Below are 17,387 nucleotides of genomic sequence, written 5' to 3' on the forward strand. Positions count from 1 at the left end.
GAATCAAACAGCCATCGGCGCGCCTTGGCCTTTATATTAGATAGAAGACGGTAGAGCGTGCTGCTCCCTTTCTTCCGATAATGACATACATATGTAGCTATCATTATGATCACTGAGGCATAGATTAAACCATTTACTCCGCCTTGGCAAAGCTACCCTTCTCGATAGCCGCCTCCATCATCCGATCACCACTAATGATACTCGTGGTACAGATAATAATCTTCCTCCGTGGAGCCTCTTGTGCAGCAATGAAGCGCAACGCGGCGATCTCCGTGAACGTAATGCCTCCTAAGAAAAAGACATACACAGCCTTTGTAGCAGAGTTACCGCTCAGTGTTTGACGAGCCCGCACAGCCTTATCATCGCCCTTCTGGACAATACTGAAAGTTGCACCTCGAGCACTCTTCACAACGTCCTCAAAGCCAAGCCAGCCAGGCGATGTTGTATTAGCGGTATTCAGCGAGACGGCCGGCGTACCTCCCTTGATCAACGACACCATATAGGACTTTTGTAACACGCATTGAACCAGGCGAACACTAAGGGGTGCGAAGCCACTGTACACGTAAGAAATGTCGTTCGGATCCTTCTCGCTGACCTCCTCGATGACAAGACGAAGGTTCTTGCGCAGGTAGCCATAATTCGTCTTTGATCCTGCTTGCGCGCCGGATGTAGGAAGGAGCATCGTGGTTGCTGAAGATCTGGGCTGGAGAAGTTCCATTTTCTCTAGCGCCCAGAACGTGAGGAGGTGCTGGTGGCCGTACGCATGGACAACCTGTCTCTTAAAATTCTCTAGGTCGCGAGGGCGGAGACCCCCAGACATGCAGGATTCCAGACACAGGAGCCGTAGGACGGTCTTTAGCGGGACATCTCGGGCTATAAGCTCTTCGATTGTCTCGTGCTGGTATGTGGAGTCGGCACCGGCTGCGTTGTTTTGCTGGACTTCTAAAGTTTTGCGGAAGGTTTCGGAGCGGGTGAGTCGCATTATTTCCTCTGCGAGGTTGGTATGGGTTCGAAGACTCTGGTGCTCCAGCTGGTAGGTTGGTAATCGGTTGACAAACTCTCGAAGCTCGCCTGTTGTTTTAGCCGTGTGGCGGCTCTCGTACTCGTTTTCTAAGCGGCGTGCCACCTTATTCAGGATATCGCCCACGATTGCAAAGTTTGCATCTCGCAGTTGACTGAACAACTGATCCGAGGCATCCAGTTGGATCTTTCTTTTCAGCCCCTGCTTGGCTTGCTGGGGTGGCTTGGATGACTCTTGGGACTGTTGCGAGGGAGCAGGACCGACAATGCTTGTATCAACGTCTGCTTGGTTGTTCTTTATACCGACATATTCATCAATTAAGCCTTCATAGGTGAGCTGTGTGAGAAGGGGCGTCCCAAAGTCCACGTCACGGTCTATGATGATCAAGTTCTCTATACTTGCACTTGGCAACAGCCCTCGTGCAGAGGGATCAACAAGTCCGGAGCTCTCCTCTGCATCAAGTTCTTTCCTCATGCGCAATAGGAGATCTGTCAGGCGCCGGGCATTGTCGCCTTTTCCGACAATTCGTGGGAAATAACCATGGCGCTGCTGGACACCCATGAGAGCCTTAGCGGCATGGAAGATACACCCGGGATCTTTGTGCTGAATAGCAAAGTCAGAAAATGTCTCCTTCAAACGTGCAACCTATCGACTTACCAAGTACAAGTCTCCAAACGACTCATCCAATTCTAGTGACAAGATATCTTGTTCGAGAGGCATAAAATAGAGAGGAAGCTCGGCGATGTTCACGTCACCGATGATTCCTGCCTCCTCCAAGACCGCATTGCTTACAAGGGTCCGTCTTGGAGCGAAGAAGATGGAGAACTCATGTTCAACGTTCCCATTATTCTGTAGGCGTTTGATTTGTTCTAGAGTAGAAATGTCAGCTCATCCTGATGGCACTCAATCAGAGATAGCAGGAAAGGGCCCTAATGAAATGAGCTTATAAAATGTTGTAATGGTGAATATCAATATAGGGAATATTTCTCCAGATTACATAGAGTAGAAAAGCCTCTATGTAATCTAATGATGGCCCATCATGGACCCAAATGAAGAGATCCAATCTACGCAGCCTAACAAGCCGAGAGGGGGCAAAAAAGAGACAATGTCATACCTGCCACAATTCGAACGTGGCGAGCTTTCTCGCCACGAACAAGGAATACAACATTGCGTTGTGATGAGTCGATGTTTGCATTTTCCAGCAAGAAGACCCGGTCCACACCATACTCCTGGAGCACGGAGAACTTGACGAATAGCCCCACTGGGCCGGCCAGCTCCTGGCTTATGACGAGGTTCTTCTTACCCCGGGCCTGGATAATAGTTAGAGCAGATCAAAATATCAAGGAGCTGTACGCACGCCTTCTAGTAAAGTCAAGAGATCTCTCCGCGCCTTGTCTCTAAAGTAGTCCGCATCAGACCCCGATAAAGGAGCCATTTCATCCAGGCAGCAGAGGCAATGTTGTGGCCAAAAATAAACAGAGACGTTGAAGTGCCACTGCGCCCGCATTAGGTTAGCACTGCCACTGCTGATGTAACTGCGTATGTTTGGTATTAGTATGGTTATTAATGCGCCATACCTAACAGACTTAGTGGGTAACTTTGGTATGTCTCTCGTATGTATATTACCATCAGGCGGCGATCTCGAATATCGAGCTCCCCTGAAGGCGTCTCACATTAATTCTTTCTCTTGTCTCATTTCATTTTCTTTCTCCTTACTTTCTTGTACTTCCATTTACACTCGATCATTTTAATCTCATTCAACAGATCTTTACAAGCTTACATCCCCCAACATCATGGGTCTTTTCAAGAAATCCGATGGCGACGAGGACTCGAGCCGCCGAGCACTCTTTGGCTCACGGAAGAAGGACAAGAGCCCATCGAACACCTCAAACCCTTACGCCCAGCCAATTCCGGTAGACCCATACACTAAAGCCAAGATTGGCGCAGGTGTTGCCCCCTTACCTGCCAACTACCCTGCTGCCAACGGCGGCCCCGCGTCGCAGAGCCCCCACTCCATCCCCTCCGACAACAAGTACTCGGCCAACAAATACGGAAACCAAGGCGGCTACGGCAGTGATCGATTTGGCGGATCCGGCGCAGGCGCCGGTTCTCCAGCCTCCGGCTCGCGGTATGGAAGCGGTGGCTACGGAGGTCTGGGCGGCGGCGATCCCAATGACCCCGCGGCTGCAGACTCCGCTCGCAACGAGCTGTTCGGCGGCGCCAACAAGAACAAGAAGCAATCACCGGACAACAACTCGGCCGGTTCACCACCGCCGTACTCCGAGGGCCAAAATGGTCAAGGACAGAACAACTACGGTGGCGGCAGCAACGAATACAGCATGGCGACCTTCCAAGATCGACAGCTGACAGCTGAAGAAGAGGAGGAAGAGGAAGTTCAGGCGACGAAGAACGAGATGCGCTTCGTGAAGCAGGGCGATGTGGCCTCGACACGGAATGCCCTCCGAGCTGCCGCACAGGCCGAAGAAACCGGTCGTGCCACTCTGGCCCGACTCGGTGCGCAGGGCGAGTCAGTCCACGACACGGAGAAGAGTCTGGATATGACGACCATCGAAGGCCGCATTGCGGAAGACAAGGCAAAGGAGCTCAAGACTCTCAACAAGAGCATGTTCGCTGTGCACGTGTCCAACCCATTCACGGCCTCGCGACGCCGGCGCGACCGCGATGAGAAGGTCCTTAATACACACCGTGATGATCGTGATATCCGCGAAGGTACACGGTCCGAGGCACACGCGACTAATCAGCGCATGGAGAAGGTGTTCCGTGATATTGACCGCGATGCGGCGAAACAGGGCAAGGGAAAGAAGGCTAGTGTCACCGAGCGTGCCAAGTACCAATTCGAGGCGGATAGCGAGGACGAGGCAATGGAGGACGAAATCGAGCAGAACTTGGATCTGCTCAGTGGTGCTACTGGTCGGTTGAACGGTCTTGCCAAGGCCACTGGCAAGGAGCTGGACGAGCAGAACAGACATCTGGAGCGTATCATGGGCAAGGTGAGTTTTTTAAATTTGTTCAATATGGTATGGGGCATAAAGATGAGACTAACTGGCTATAGAGCGACTTTGTCGACGATCAGATTGCCATGAACCGGGCCAAGCTGGACCGGATTCGTTAGATGCGTTGCTTTTTCAAGGCAAATGGGGCTGCGGTATGCCTGGTGCTGTCGAGCTCAGTAATTTTCTGTGTGCCTTCTGTCCGTTGGACATGGATCACATATTGGCGTTGGGGCTGGTTCTTCATTGTCTGTCGTGGTCATACTAGAACCGGCGACTAGAATATTAGTTGAACATCAATTATCATAATCTCATTGCGATTCATTCCGAGTGTATCATGCCAACTCAATTGACTACAACATAGGGAATAGCCCAGCCCATGCACTTTGTGATGCTCCAACGCCTTTGGGTATGCAATACGAGCTAAATTGATCCTTCAATAATGCCCGGTATTCCCAAGAGACCAGAGCACTCTTGACATTCCACTACTCAAACCTTCAATCGCAATATCCAAATTCTACGGAGATCGACACCCCGGCTGCGGGGAGTGTGGGGTGAGCACCCGGAGAATGAACCTCCGCAGAGCCCTAAAGGTATCGGGGTATAAAACCACACTTCCAACCTAAGAACAAGCCACTTATTCTTACAAGGCATTTCCTCTCCAGCTTACAATCTCTGACCAAGATCTCATCATGCCTCTACCCCAAAAAACCGATATCCTCGTGATAGGCAGCGGCAACGCCGGCCTCAGTGCCGCCCTCTCAGCCGCACAAACCAACCCAACCCTACGAATAACCGTGATCGATAAAAGCCCCGTCTCATGGGCAGGCGGCAACAGTTACTTCACAGCCGGCGCCTTCCGCACCGTCCACAACGGCCTACACGACCTCCTCCCACTAGTCAACAACATCGACGCAACACAAACATCCCGCATCGACATGCCAAGTTACACCGAGCAAGACTTCACCGCCGACCTGCAGCGCATGACAGGAAACCGCACCGACCCTGCGCTATCAGCAGCTCTAGTCCACGACTCGCGCGCCGCCGTAGGCTGGCTATCCGCCAACGGCATCCGCTTCCAGCTCTCCTTCAACCGCCAGGCCTACGAAGTCAACGGCAGAATCAAGTTCTGGGGCGGACTCGCGCTGAAAACCCAAGATGGCGGTAAGGGTCTTGTAGAGGATGAGCTGCGCGCGGTGAAGAACGCCGGCGTGGATGTGTTCTTCGACACGGCTGCTACAGCGCTAGCGACTGATCCGACTAGCGGTGCTGTTATCGGTGTTGAAGTTGTCAATAGTGACAACAGTACTGGCGCACACAATAAACTCACCATCGCTGTCGGCGCGGTCATTCTCGCTGCAGGTGGTTTCGAGGCAAACCCCCAGCTGCGTGCGCAGTGGCTTGGTCCTGGGTGGGATAGTGCGCGCGTGCGTGGCACGCCGTATAATACGGGTGAGATGTTGCGGATTGCGCAGCGGGATGTGTCGGCTAAAGCGGCCGGGAACTGGAGTGGATGTCATAGTGTGGCGTGGGATGCGGATGCGCCGGCGGATTCGGGGAATAGGGGGGTTTCCAACGAGTTCACGAAGAGTGGGTATCCGTTGGGGATCATGGCTAATCGGGATGGGGAGCGGTTTGTTGATGAAGGGTTTGATATGCGGAATTATACGTATGCGATGGTTGGGCGGCGGGTGCTTGAGCAACCTGGACAGATTGCGTTCCAGGTTTGGGATGCGCGGACTGTGGCGTGGCTGCGTGAGGAGGAGTATCGTGGTGAGGTTGTTCGACGCATTGAAGGAGATTCGTTGGAGGAACTTGCGGGGAAGTGTGCAGAAGTTGGACTTGTTGATCCTAGGCGTTTTGTGGAGAGTGTTAAGGAGTACAATGCTTCTGTTGAGGGTGGGGATGGGCAGAAGAGGTGGGATCCTGCTGTCAAGGATGGGCTTGCTACTAAAGGGCTGGCTGTTCCAAAGTCGAATTGGGCTTTGCCTATTGACAAGCCGCCTTTCCTGGCTGTCAAGGTTACGGCGGGCATCACGTTCACTTTTGGTGGATTGGCTGTGAATCCGGAAACTGCGGCAGTCATTTCGGAGACCACGAATGATGAGGTTCCTGGTTTGTATTGTGTGGGTGAGATGCTTGGAGGTATCTTCTATGATAACTACCCTGGTGGAAGTGGATTGACTGCTGGGACTATCTTTGGGCGTCGCGCTGGTCGAGCAGCAGCAGAGCGAGTTGGAAAGAGTGGAAGACTAGAACGCTTATGATACTCATTGTACCAAGAGACTAGATGTCTATAGAGAAGGTCAAAGGATTGCATACCAAGAGATGCAACTACATAACTACAGAGAATCATAGGATGTTCAGAATGTCTTGTATTGATTAGACAATATATTTAGTAGCGACTGTAATGTGAAACTCGAACAAGGCCAGGCCCAGCCAGTATCAAAAGGATAGGAACAATGCTTCTTCCTATGGGTATCATCACCAACACCAACCCAAACTTGCACGTGAACCCATGCACTTGAAACGCAGACTTGGTGGAAAAAGGCGACTGGGGAAAAAAGAAAAATGTAAATGATAAATGATAAATGGGTTTGAGCCGTGCAGAATGCAAGCCATGGAAGATTAAGAAGCGAAACAAAGAGTCAGGGTATGGCCTGTAGAGAAAATAAAGAAACATCGAATCATCACAAGCCCCCATGGTATCGAGAAAAAAGCAGAAAGGTGACGCCCAGGTCTAGCGAAAGAATAAGAAACGAAATGAAAACAACGCATCCAGCCGGAAACCTCTATGGTCGTAACGTGGGTGAAACAAAGGAAACATGGAGATATAAGAAAAAAAAGAAAAGAAAAGGCTCTCTCTTGCCTGTAGCCCTCGAACAGAACCCATTATACCCATAAATCACAAACCGTTTTGGAAGAAGTATGGTATGTATAAGCGTCTCTCTCTCCGATCAGGAAATGTTTGTCGGGAGTTGATAGAAAAATGGGATGAAAAGGTGATCCATGCTGTTGTACAAGGAGACGAGAATGCCCGAGCCGTTTGTATAAAACATGCCAACACAGTTGGTTCATGGATTGGCTAATGGCATATGGAGAACGAGTTTGTGGCGGGGTGGAAGGTCTGGCGCTTTGTGCGCGAAGGGGGTAGGGGAGAGAGAGAGCAGTCGACAGGATTTCCGTGTCGAGTAGAAGAATGTAGTCATATGAAAGGATATTCGCAGATTACTCGTCGTCATCGCCAGAGCCGGTGTCCTTCTCGCCCTTGTGGACCTTCTTGTGTCGGCGCAGGTTTGAGACAACAGAGAAGTGCCGCCCGCAGCCTTCGACATCACACGCGAATGCTGGAAAATGTTAGAGCATGAATTTCAAATGATTGGTCTTCAAAAGAGAGCAAACTTACGCTTTTCACCAGTGTGGCTGTACATATGCGTCTGCAGCGAAGATGGGCGCGTGAACCGCTTGTCGCAGACCTTGCACTTGTGCTTCTTCTGGGTGTTCGAGGGCATCTTGGAGCTGAATTGGCTCATCATCGATTGCGGGCCAGGGGGAGCGCTGCCGGCCAGAAGGCTGGTCGGCCGGGGGAGAGTGCGCGATTCGTATGACTCGGAGGTTGTGGAGCTGTAGTCTGTCACGGAGGAGTCGACCGAGCCGACCGAGGCGCTGTAGTAGGGGTAGTTGCCGCCGGAGGAGATGGATGAGGCGGACGATTGGGCGGAGGGGAAACCGTAGGAATCGGCTGAGCCTCGCGTGCCGCGAGGGCCAGGGCCATAGATGTTGCGCGGGGTCAGGTCCTGGCTGAGAGCGACCATTCCGCGGCTGGCGTCGAGCGCATCACCGAAAGTGGGGGCCGAAGCTGAAGCGCCAACGCGAGCGGCGTCTCTGTGAATTTTTGTAAGTTTTTGCGATTCCGATGTAAATGATTCGGACTCGGATTTCAACTTACGAGTGCGAGATACGACGGGCGTCTTGCGGGGAGGGGTGAATGGGGGCGTATGCATAGCTGGAAGGCGCGAAACTGCTCATTGGAGGAGCGGTGGTGTAGGAAGGAGCCTGGTCGAAAGTTGTGCGCGGCACCTCGTGTTGCATTCCCATTACCTCTGGGCCATAGCTGGCGGCCGCGTAAGTGCTCCCAGCCACCATTGACGGGGCGGACACAGGGATGTTGGGGTAAGGCATAGACATGGCGGAGCGGTTCACTTCCTCTTGCTTGACCTGGCTAAGTCCCATACTGGCACCATTGCCCATGGAAGTCGCGTAGACTGGGGGTGTCGAGTGCGACGAAGTGTGCGCCGCCCACGGATCTGTGAATTGTGGTGGGGTGTGGTGATAGACATTGTCGAAGCTCATGCCGCCATAGGGGCGGTTCTGGTTTTCCATAACCATCGTCATGGGGAATAGCGTCGCGAATCGATCGCGAGTAGAAACTGTAGAGAGGGTTGGGAGATTGAGTCCAAAGGGTTTTCCTTTGGAATAGAGTGATCGTCTGTGTTGATCCGGAGGAATATGAAGAGAAAGTAATAAACCCGATGATCAACAATTATTTTATATTTTTAAAGGGAGAAAAGTGAAAGCAGAGACAGTCTGGGGAAGGGGATCGGCGAAGCTTATGAAGGAATATAAGGTGTGAGGCATGATCCCATATACTCCAAAGTGCCACTGACGACGTCCCGTCGGGGGTTGCAGATCGTTGAAAAATATAATACCGGTATTTATTTTATTTTTATTGTTTTATTTTCTTATTTTCTTATTTTATTATTTTAATTCTGATTTATTTTATCATTTTTTGACTTTGATTTTATTTGATTTTTATCATTTTTATCATTTTTTTGGTTTTTCTCATTTTAAGAATTTTTATTATTAATAATTCCTTTTTTTTTTTCCCCCTCTCAGGATTGGTGAATTAAAGACATTGCTTAGGCAAAAGTGGTCCTCAACGGGAACCAGTTCCTCGGATATGAAATTACTCTTTATATTTACCCTAAGCATACTAGTCATGTATTACCCTTTGTCAATCAGGGTCTAAAATATATTAATTGCTTAAGCATCAACTAGGCTGAGGAATGGAAGATCTAAGGAATCTGTAATTCAGTATTTAAATGGGAATGTCAAAAGTTGCTCGACTCCGGCATCGGAACAGCAATTATAATGAGCCATAGAAGGTACGGACTAGAGAGTAGCCAGAGTGAAAGCATAACGCAAAAAAAAATATTATCTATATACAATATAATAAGGGGACAAAAAAGGAGAATATCATGAGACCCAAAAAGCAGTCGGTGACCTCAGAATCAAAGGGGGTGTAGACTAGGGGAATGTTCAATTGTAGACTAGCCATGATGAACACTGATGAGTGGTCCAACCGTGCCGTGTCTGAGGGAGGAGGAAAGAAAAAAAAAGGAAATTTAAGAATTAAAATGAACATAAAAAAAAACCATAATGATTTATAATAATATGTGAAAAGAGAGAAAAGAGACAAAACAGAGAGAAAAGAAAAAAAAAAAAGAAAAAGAAAAAGGAAGGGACCGCCAAGAAATAAACTCACCAAGGTTCGCCCTGAGTCCGCTGTTTCAATGTAGCGGGGCAGATCCCAGTGTCAAAGGGTATACCCGTTGCCGTGGGGGTTAATATGAGTGATTATAGTGATAGTTCTTGATGGAGCACGGAGTCCAGTCTATTCAATGTTATTATCATACTATGTCCATTAGTTCAAGTAGATCCAATACATAGTAGACCCTTTGAAAAGGACATGGCTTAAAGACATACCCACATCTGGGATGGCATACTGGAGTCTCTCATTATTGGCAAGCTGCAGGATCATAGCCCTGGAGGGCACATATAACATAGGAAACATAATTTCTATTATTCTTTCCAAAAAAAAATTAAAAGATAAAAAGGAATGGCTTAAGCCATGGAGGGGGCCTTTGACACGGCACAGAGAGGGTTTAGCGCGTCAACCCGACCTTACATACAGAGAAGGGAGCATCGAATCACTAGCCGCCAACATTATTGACTGCATTCTAATTCCATTCGGTCAGGGAATTTGGGAAAAATGCGATGACGTTTGACATCCAAAGTCGAAGGGCTCCTGTTTCAGAAATTAGGCCGAATATACAGAGTCGTCTTAGTATGTTATGCTCCATAAACATATGAAGGATGTGCAGTGCAGTCCAATGAAGCACACTCCCACACGGGACAAAACTACCTTAGAGCGAGAGCGGGAACCACACTCTCTTACTCGTATCCCATACGGGGATGTCCTCCGACCTTCAAAACAAAAATTCCTATCCGTCACACCGTTTAGTGTTCCCTCGGTCGCAGAACCACAAACGCACACAAAAATACGAGCGTGCAATGAGGTCGCGCACAGCGGTACACAAAAAAAAGCCTCCTGCAGGAAGAAGGAATAAGTTTGAATACCAACGCTGCCATTAGCCGGGCCATGCGAGTTGTATCACATAGAAACCACCCTTAAGTCCACCCCTAAGGCACTCGGGCGGACGAAAACGGAATCCATGACAACCTCGTATTATGTCGTAGGTCTATGATGGATGATAAGGACCACGGGCTGCAAGCCATGTTTTTGTTTCCCTCCCCTGTCAGGGATTGAGACAGCTGGACATCAACGTCAGAGGGGCGGAACAGCGCAACCTTTCATGGGGGGAGGGGGATGAGTGGGAAAACGGGAAAAAGGGCCGCTTTGGACAGATTGGCGGGCGCGGCTCCCGCAATAGCGCGTTAGAGCACAAAGCCTGAATGGGACATATCACACCCAATCTATTGCCCTTTTTTGTTTCTTCTCTCCTTGGTGGATTGTTAGGAGATTATTCTTATGCCTCGTGCAGTGGAACCAGATATTTCCTGTTCTATCCGATCAAATTTGCTATTCAATAGTGTGTAAATTCGCAATAAATAAATTTCCGATATCGATTCATTTCATTATGGTCCCCGAGACTCGGGGATTGATGTCACCCCCCGGGGGTCGCTCTCTGTGATACAGGTACTCCGTACTCTCTGTACTCCGTGCAGTGCTGATCACAAGGCACGAGAGGGGATCGTCGAGTAAAATCCGAGGAAGAGGCTGAAGAAAACTTACATAATTTTGAGTTCATGAGGTCCAATCACATGCGGAGTACTCCGGACAAAAGTCTCCATTAAATCATAATGATTAGCGTTGAGCCCGGGGAGAAAACAAAGGTATAGCGTAAGACCGAAGTACGTTATACATATATGGTACATTCTGTACTCCGTAGCCTAAACCATAAAACATTCGGGGATCAGGATCAACCGCTGCTCTCCCGGACGAGAGGACAAGACATATTCAAGAGTGTTCTCGCCACTGCGGAGATCTAAGCGGGGAGCTTGGGACCACGCAGACCCAAAACCAAGGCCCGAATAAATCCAGTTCGAACCTTGGAAGTTTCTTGCTTTTAGGCTGTTCAGCTTCTCCGCATTCCACTGAACCATGGCAACCACGGCATCCTTGGGTGCACGGGTTTTCCAGAAAAACTTAGACCTGCCGCCAACCTTGGAAACTAGCACTTAAACAACTTGTGGGCCGTAGACGAATATCGGGAGTTCAGTCTTCACCAATTCCCGAGTTTCAAGATTGACCTAAGAAGCTCGCTCGGCCGAATGCAGTATAGGAGAGAGGAGTGGCTATCCATGGATGGCGGAAGTGTGCCTCGAAGACAACCGTGGGTCCCGGGTTACCGGATTAAGATTGGAGTATCGATTAGGTTTCTCTCCATCAACTGACTCCAAGCACTTTATCCTAGCACTTTTAGTGTTTTGTTTATTGTAAACATGCATCTATGTAACCTCAGAACGAGGTTGTCTGGTTTCCTAGTAATCAGAGCCAAGGTTACCAGCTGAGACAATAAATGGATCTATATTATATGAATCTACTCCGTATGGATCTATCAGTATCTATGTTATACTAGGTTTGTCTTGTATACATCCCAACTACATATGAACAGGAGAAAAGTCTCAGTGCGGGCCGCTCGAGTCTAGCCAGAGTCCCGACCGTGTCTAGACGGTCGGGGTGGACATCCCCCAAAAGAAAGGAAAAAAACCGAAAAAAGCACTTGGGCAGTCAGTCGGGCACCCAAATCCCAAGTCCACACTGCACAGTGAAAGGGGCAAAATAACCCAGATACAGACCCAGGTTACTTCAGCTTCAAGTTGCCCCATTTTGAATAGCTCATATGGAGCCCTTAAAATTAAGAGGCGCGAACTCGACCAGCCAAACCCAACCCCAAATCCAATAAAAGAAAAAACAAGCAATGCAACATCTAGGCTCTAGTCTGAGCATAACCCCCCTTTTTTTGCACCCATGCCGTGTTGGTGGACCACTTGGCATCTCACCGGCAGGACTCCGTCGCTTTCAACGAACGCAAATTGTGTTGGCAAATGTGGCGTTTTGAGGGTACTGATTTTTGAGTGCATGGTGAAGTGGGTGAGAGGGGGGGGATGTGAGATGGAAAGTGTGACCGCCAAGATGTGTTGTGATTTTGGTGTGGATATGTGGTTGCTTGGTTCATCCCAATTCGTATCTGTATACATTGGCATGGCGTTCAGTAGTCCAAAAATATGTGCGACTTTTAGGGAAGGTATACCTTGGCCGCAATATTGCGCCGGAGCGTGCCGGATAGACAGAGCCTGAGAACGGAGTCACATTGTGGAAGTGTATCACTCGTAGTCTACAGGTTATACAGGTCCACTGGCCCAGAAGGCCCCTGCTAGACACGGGAGGGGTGGATCATTATCCCAAGGTCATGGATGTCGCGACTGAGCTCTTCAAGCTCCCCTACGGAGTAGACGGGCCTTGACGGGCCTGACCGCTTTTCTCGGACACGGCTCATATTAATGACGCGTCCTCTGGGACCCTGAGATGTTTTTTATCACTTTGCAATTTCATCATTGTCGACTCCGTAGGGATTATCTGCTTTCCCGAGGAACCCGCTGGGAAATCCCAGAAAAAGAAAAGGGCGGTCAGACATTGATGTGACAGTTCAACACAGGAATATCGGAGAAATAACTAGATCAAACCCCAGACTTTGATCTCAATTTACAATCGATCGTCCATGTAAAGAACGATTATCACCTGGCTGAAATGAAAATCACTCCCAAAGTACGCAGTAATCAGATCCTTATCTAGCACGTTGACGATCCGCCTCAATGCCGAGTGTCAATCAGGTACCCTTGACCAACAAGGCCCTGTCATCTGCATGGGGCTCCAATCTTGGCAGTTCCCACACGGCAGATCGGCATTGTCCCTAAATCAAGGTTGACATTGTGTGCAAATCATCGTTGCTGTTTTTTTTGTCTCACATTGGATATAATATAATTTATTCTAGTGATTACAATCACTTATATTGTATGTCAAAAACTCGGAATAGGTAAATGTATTGCACTTTGGTGATTATTATTTTCATCACTGCCACGCTGCCTCACTGCAGAAATCCCAACAACCTGGCTTTCTATATATAGAACAGCTGAAACGCTCAATTGAACCATTCTTTGCGATGCTCACAGCGTTACATCCACAGAGTGGGCCTGTGGACTCTCGGGTTTGTGAAATACCGTGGAAGGTCCAACAAGAATCCGGGTAAATGGGACAAAACCCAGGCTCCATACGGAGTAAGGCATCCACACCTGAAAAACAATCACCCAAAACGTAGAACTATAATGTTGATGATTGGCTGAAGGGGTCCTCCCGATACCGGACCCCTTTCCGTTTATTTTCAAAGTTTCAGACTAATACGGATTAGCTCGGCCCTATTCAGACTAGGTTAGCTTAATTCCATTGGGTCCACATTCTTACATGTTTGTTGCAGAGCCTTTCAGCCAATCACAGATGATTATTTGCAACCCAGTCCCACCTGGAGACGGCAGATAGTCGATAGCCGATCTTGGCAGTCGCTGATCGACCAATTGTATCTGTAGACCCACCAGAAGCTGACGCGTGCTCATCCCGCGCTTTTCGAGTCAACGTGGTTATCTGCTCCTTGGTATAGGTCGAACAAAGTAGGAAGGTTAACCTTGGATTCAGAAATTCGAAACATCTCACACCCTTTTTCTTCTTAGTGTTTCCATTTTTTTCAAGGTTCAAGTCTCTTATTTCGAGTTCATGTATTTCTATCCATTCCCGCAGACACGAACCCCTCCAATCTTTAAAAGTCAAATGACGTGACCCTCCCCCAACAACTCCCCGCAAAGCCCGTTTTGGCTTGGTCCCCAAAGTTGAGATCCCTGCGTGCGATCCTGGTTAGACTCCACATTTCCCGCTAGGAACACTGCCACTCTCAGGGTCAACGCTAACAACCTGAAACGCCCGTAAGTGGATCGGGAATTTCGAATACAGTAATTTTTCATTCTTTTTAATGTATTCTCCTTTCCCTCCTGTTCGAGAGATCCAATATACAAAGTACGAGTATGTAGATAAACACTGAAATCTTGCATTATCGTCTAAGCCGCACCGATTAATCCCTGGCCACTAGTGTCTACCAGTACGGAGTACTCATTTTGCGATTTCATTACGTAGTGGGTCTCGTGTCAAGGAGGACATCGGAAAACGACCGGAAAACTTCGGATATGGTTTAGACTTGACATCTATGCCCAGGTGGGGTTTTAGACTAAGTGCGCCTCTTTTGCCTGAAGAATATACTTTTTGCCTTAACAGGCGATTAACTCTACTGTTTGATCGGACCCCCCCGCCACCATCAAAAAAGAAAGTTCGATCCAGTCCCATCTCTGCGGTTCAAGTTGGAGTTCCCCGAGAAATAAGATGTCACTGTGGATATGGTAGAAACTGCGGTGTGCGCTGTAAGAGAAACTCTCTCTCTCTCTCCCTTCCACCAGACCACTTGGGTTTAAAAAAAAACTTCATCGGAAGTGTTGTGTAGCATCATATAAAAAGAGTAAGCTTCCCCTTGTCTATCGAACATTGTAAAGTAAAAGACGCACTTGCAGAAAGTGGAGAGATTACTCTCTTGGCCTATGTCACCAGACATTGTCAACACTGCAGGAAATATACCAAGGGCCTTGAAGGAGGGGCCGTAGTCTTAGCCTAAGCCTTAGTGCGTACTACAGCCCGCTGTTGACGGAGAAAGACCCAAAGAAAAAGGTAACGCGCCAGAGGCGCCTGATCCACAAAGCGTGTGTACACCCCTCGCTGTGTGTGCCTCAACCGTCATGAATGGGGCGTACTGCAGGGTCTCCGATCCCTTGCAACGGACTCATAAATTAAAAAATATATATATAAAAAATACTCACAGAACAGGAATTCTGTCTTACCTACGATGTACTCATGGTTTGCTTTTTGGTTGGTTCTGTTGTCCTAGAATGAGAACCAAAAGAAAAGCATCGATAGCAGAGTTACCAGCATTGTTAAGCTAGTTCCAATCATCCAACGCGCAAGTCTTCTCCAAACCGAGATCCATGATCCCTTCTGTGTTGCGCAAGTCAATCGCTGTGTCCGCTGATTGGTTCACAGCCCTGTATGCTATGTCCACATAACTTTTTTGGGGGGGCTCCATATGTAGACCTTCACATGAAAACCGAGGAGTTTCGGTATCTCGCATGCTTGACAGCTATCTTGCACTTTAGTACATGCACCAACACAGACTACTCACGACCCTTGGGATTGGTAGATGCGCGTCACGCGATCTTCTCCACCTCTGCTATAGGATGTACAACAGTAGACATCACACTACTCCGTACTCCGTACAGACATTGTACATATCATATACCTGTGCCTCCTGTGTTGTACAATGTACACTTTATACTTTACACTTTGCCGGTGGAGTCACCTCGGAGTTCATTCCCTGCATGCTACCACGATCTAAGGATCTATGAACCTCAATTTGGACCCATGGTCCTTGCAGCGAAAGTGAATCCTGATTCTGTGCCGTGTCCGCCACTGCGCTAAGAGAGGAACTGATAGCTGTGAGCGATTACCCGTGTACGGAGTACGGAGTATGCTATAGAATATAGAAGGTAATCCGTGAGTAATAATAAAATTAAGAAATGAAATAAGAAATAAGAAATAAGAAATTAAATAAGAAATAAGAAATAAAGATCCTCAACGCCCGAAAGCGGATAGTACCTAGACCCTGGAAATCCAAAAAGAAAAAAGAAATCTGAACCTTGGAACAAAGGAACCGTGTACAAACCATGGAAAAGGTAAAAAAAGGGGCGTTACACGACCGATGCCCCCCTTATCAGGGTCTGTGTGTTCTCCTTCGACTCCAACCTTGTTGTGTATGGAGTCTGGAGTACGGAGTACGTTGACCAAAATCGAAATCTCCTCCATTCCGCGGTTCGTAGTTCAGCTCTGTGATTGATGCCCTGAATTCAGGGGGAGGCTGTGTAGTTTGAAGCTTTGTACATACTCCAGTCCCGATTAGGTTCTTGATATCTAGCATTTACGTTGTACAGTGTACACTGTACATTCAAGGTCCATGCACAGAGAATCAGTATACGTACTCGGTGATTTATAGTTTAGAGGTCAGGGTATATATGCATATGTTGTACTTGCTATAATGCCACAACATATGTAAGCCTCTCTTGGAGTTGCTATGCTTATATTGGAGTATTCTACAACATACATGCACATATTGTAACCTCGAAAAAGAATAAAAGCAAGTATAAACGTAATTCTAAAATGGATATTCCCCACAAGAACCACATCTGCCAGAGCTTACGCGGCCACATCCTGCGCCAAGACCCTTCCACGGCAAGCTTAGGCATTTGGCGCTCTTGGCAGGGAGTACCTATGGGGGGGATTACTCAATAGGGAACCATTAGGAAGTACACAATCTGCCCCTCCTTTCTGATTATTTTGTACTTCGTCGGGACCCTGTGATGACGAGTTTTCTGGTTTCTATTTTTTGTGTGGCAAAATGTGGGAAAGGGGTTGTTGGATTCCCCCACCCGTATGGTTGATTATTCTCTTTGCTAAAATGTTTTGCTACACTATGTCTTATAGTATGTAGTGTCAATATGTATACCTATTGTCGAATACGTGACGTCGACGTTGTACCCCAGATAGACCCTGTTGATTTAAAGATCTCGATGATTGACATGATTGTCGGCCTTAGGAGCGATCCCTGCCTGATTGCCCCTGTCACCATGCTTGGCCTTGTCGATTATTCTATGTACGAAGTACGATTTATAGAAACGATCAACTCTACACGTTGTTTTTTGGATTTAGATATTGAAATTAATCAAAATCACGGATATTACAGACTCATTGGAAGATTTTTCCTGCAGGTCATCAAATGATTGTACATACGGAGTAGATAGATATATATAGTTATCACCTCCGGAATCACAAGACAGTAAGCAGCCAC

The 17,387-nt window shown here is 48.1% G+C and overlaps 6 protein-coding genes across 6 annotated transcripts; 4 read left to right on the forward strand and 2 right to left on the reverse strand.

Annotated features, from left to right (window-relative positions):
* Positions 1–133: 133 nt before the first annotated feature.
* PEX2_003210 (Sec1 family protein) lies at positions 134–2,456 on the reverse strand (the record flags this gene model as incomplete). The annotated part of the gene is made up of 4 exons (XM_016737599.1): positions 134–1,624; positions 1,679–1,890; positions 2,136–2,331; positions 2,379–2,456. 4 exons carry the CDS (start codon positions 2,454–2,456, stop codon positions 134–136), a joined length of 1,977 nt encoding a protein of 658 aa, XP_016598655.1.
* A 358-nt stretch (positions 2,457–2,814) lies between these two features.
* Positions 2,815–4,154, forward strand: PEX2_003220 (putative plasma membrane SNARE protein (Sec9); the record flags this gene model as incomplete). The annotated part of the gene is made up of 2 exons (XM_016737600.1): positions 2,815–4,032; positions 4,095–4,154. The coding sequence occupies 2 exons, from the start codon at positions 2,815–2,817 to the stop codon at positions 4,152–4,154; spliced, it is 1,278 nt and encodes a 425-aa protein (XP_016598656.1).
* Positions 4,155–4,724: 570 nt separating this feature from the next.
* Positions 4,725–6,299, forward strand: PEX2_003230 (uncharacterized protein; the record flags this gene model as incomplete). Its single annotated transcript, XM_016737601.1, has 1 exon — positions 4,725–6,299. The coding sequence occupies one exon, from the start codon at positions 4,725–4,727 to the stop codon at positions 6,297–6,299; it is 1,575 nt and encodes a 524-aa protein (XP_016598657.1).
* Positions 6,300–7,260: 961 nt separating this feature from the next.
* Positions 7,261–8,427, reverse strand: PEX2_003240 (C2H2-type zinc finger protein; the record flags this gene model as incomplete). The annotated part of the gene is made up of 3 exons (XM_016737602.1): positions 7,261–7,379; positions 7,439–7,917; positions 7,982–8,427. 3 exons carry the CDS (start codon positions 8,425–8,427, stop codon positions 7,261–7,263), a joined length of 1,044 nt encoding a protein of 347 aa, XP_016598658.1.
* Positions 8,428–10,287: 1,860 nt separating this feature from the next.
* Positions 10,288–10,706, forward strand: PEX2_003250 (uncharacterized protein; the record flags this gene model as incomplete). Its single annotated transcript, XM_016737603.1, has 2 exons — positions 10,288–10,391; positions 10,592–10,706. The coding sequence occupies 2 exons, from the start codon at positions 10,288–10,290 to the stop codon at positions 10,704–10,706; spliced, it is 219 nt and encodes a 72-aa protein (XP_016598659.1).
* A 4,880-nt stretch (positions 10,707–15,586) lies between these two features.
* Positions 15,587–15,964, forward strand: PEX2_003260 (uncharacterized protein; the record flags this gene model as incomplete). The annotated part of the gene is made up of 1 exon (XM_016737604.1): positions 15,587–15,964. The coding sequence occupies one exon, from the start codon at positions 15,587–15,589 to the stop codon at positions 15,962–15,964; it is 378 nt and encodes a 125-aa protein (XP_016598660.1).
* Positions 15,965–17,387: the final 1,423 nt, after the last annotated feature.

Source organism: Penicillium expansum (assembly GCF_000769745.1).
Source record: "Penicillium expansum strain MD-8 chromosome Unknown contig8, whole genome shotgun sequence".
Lineage (NCBI taxonomy): Eukaryota > Fungi > Ascomycota > Eurotiomycetes > Eurotiales > Aspergillaceae > Penicillium > Penicillium expansum.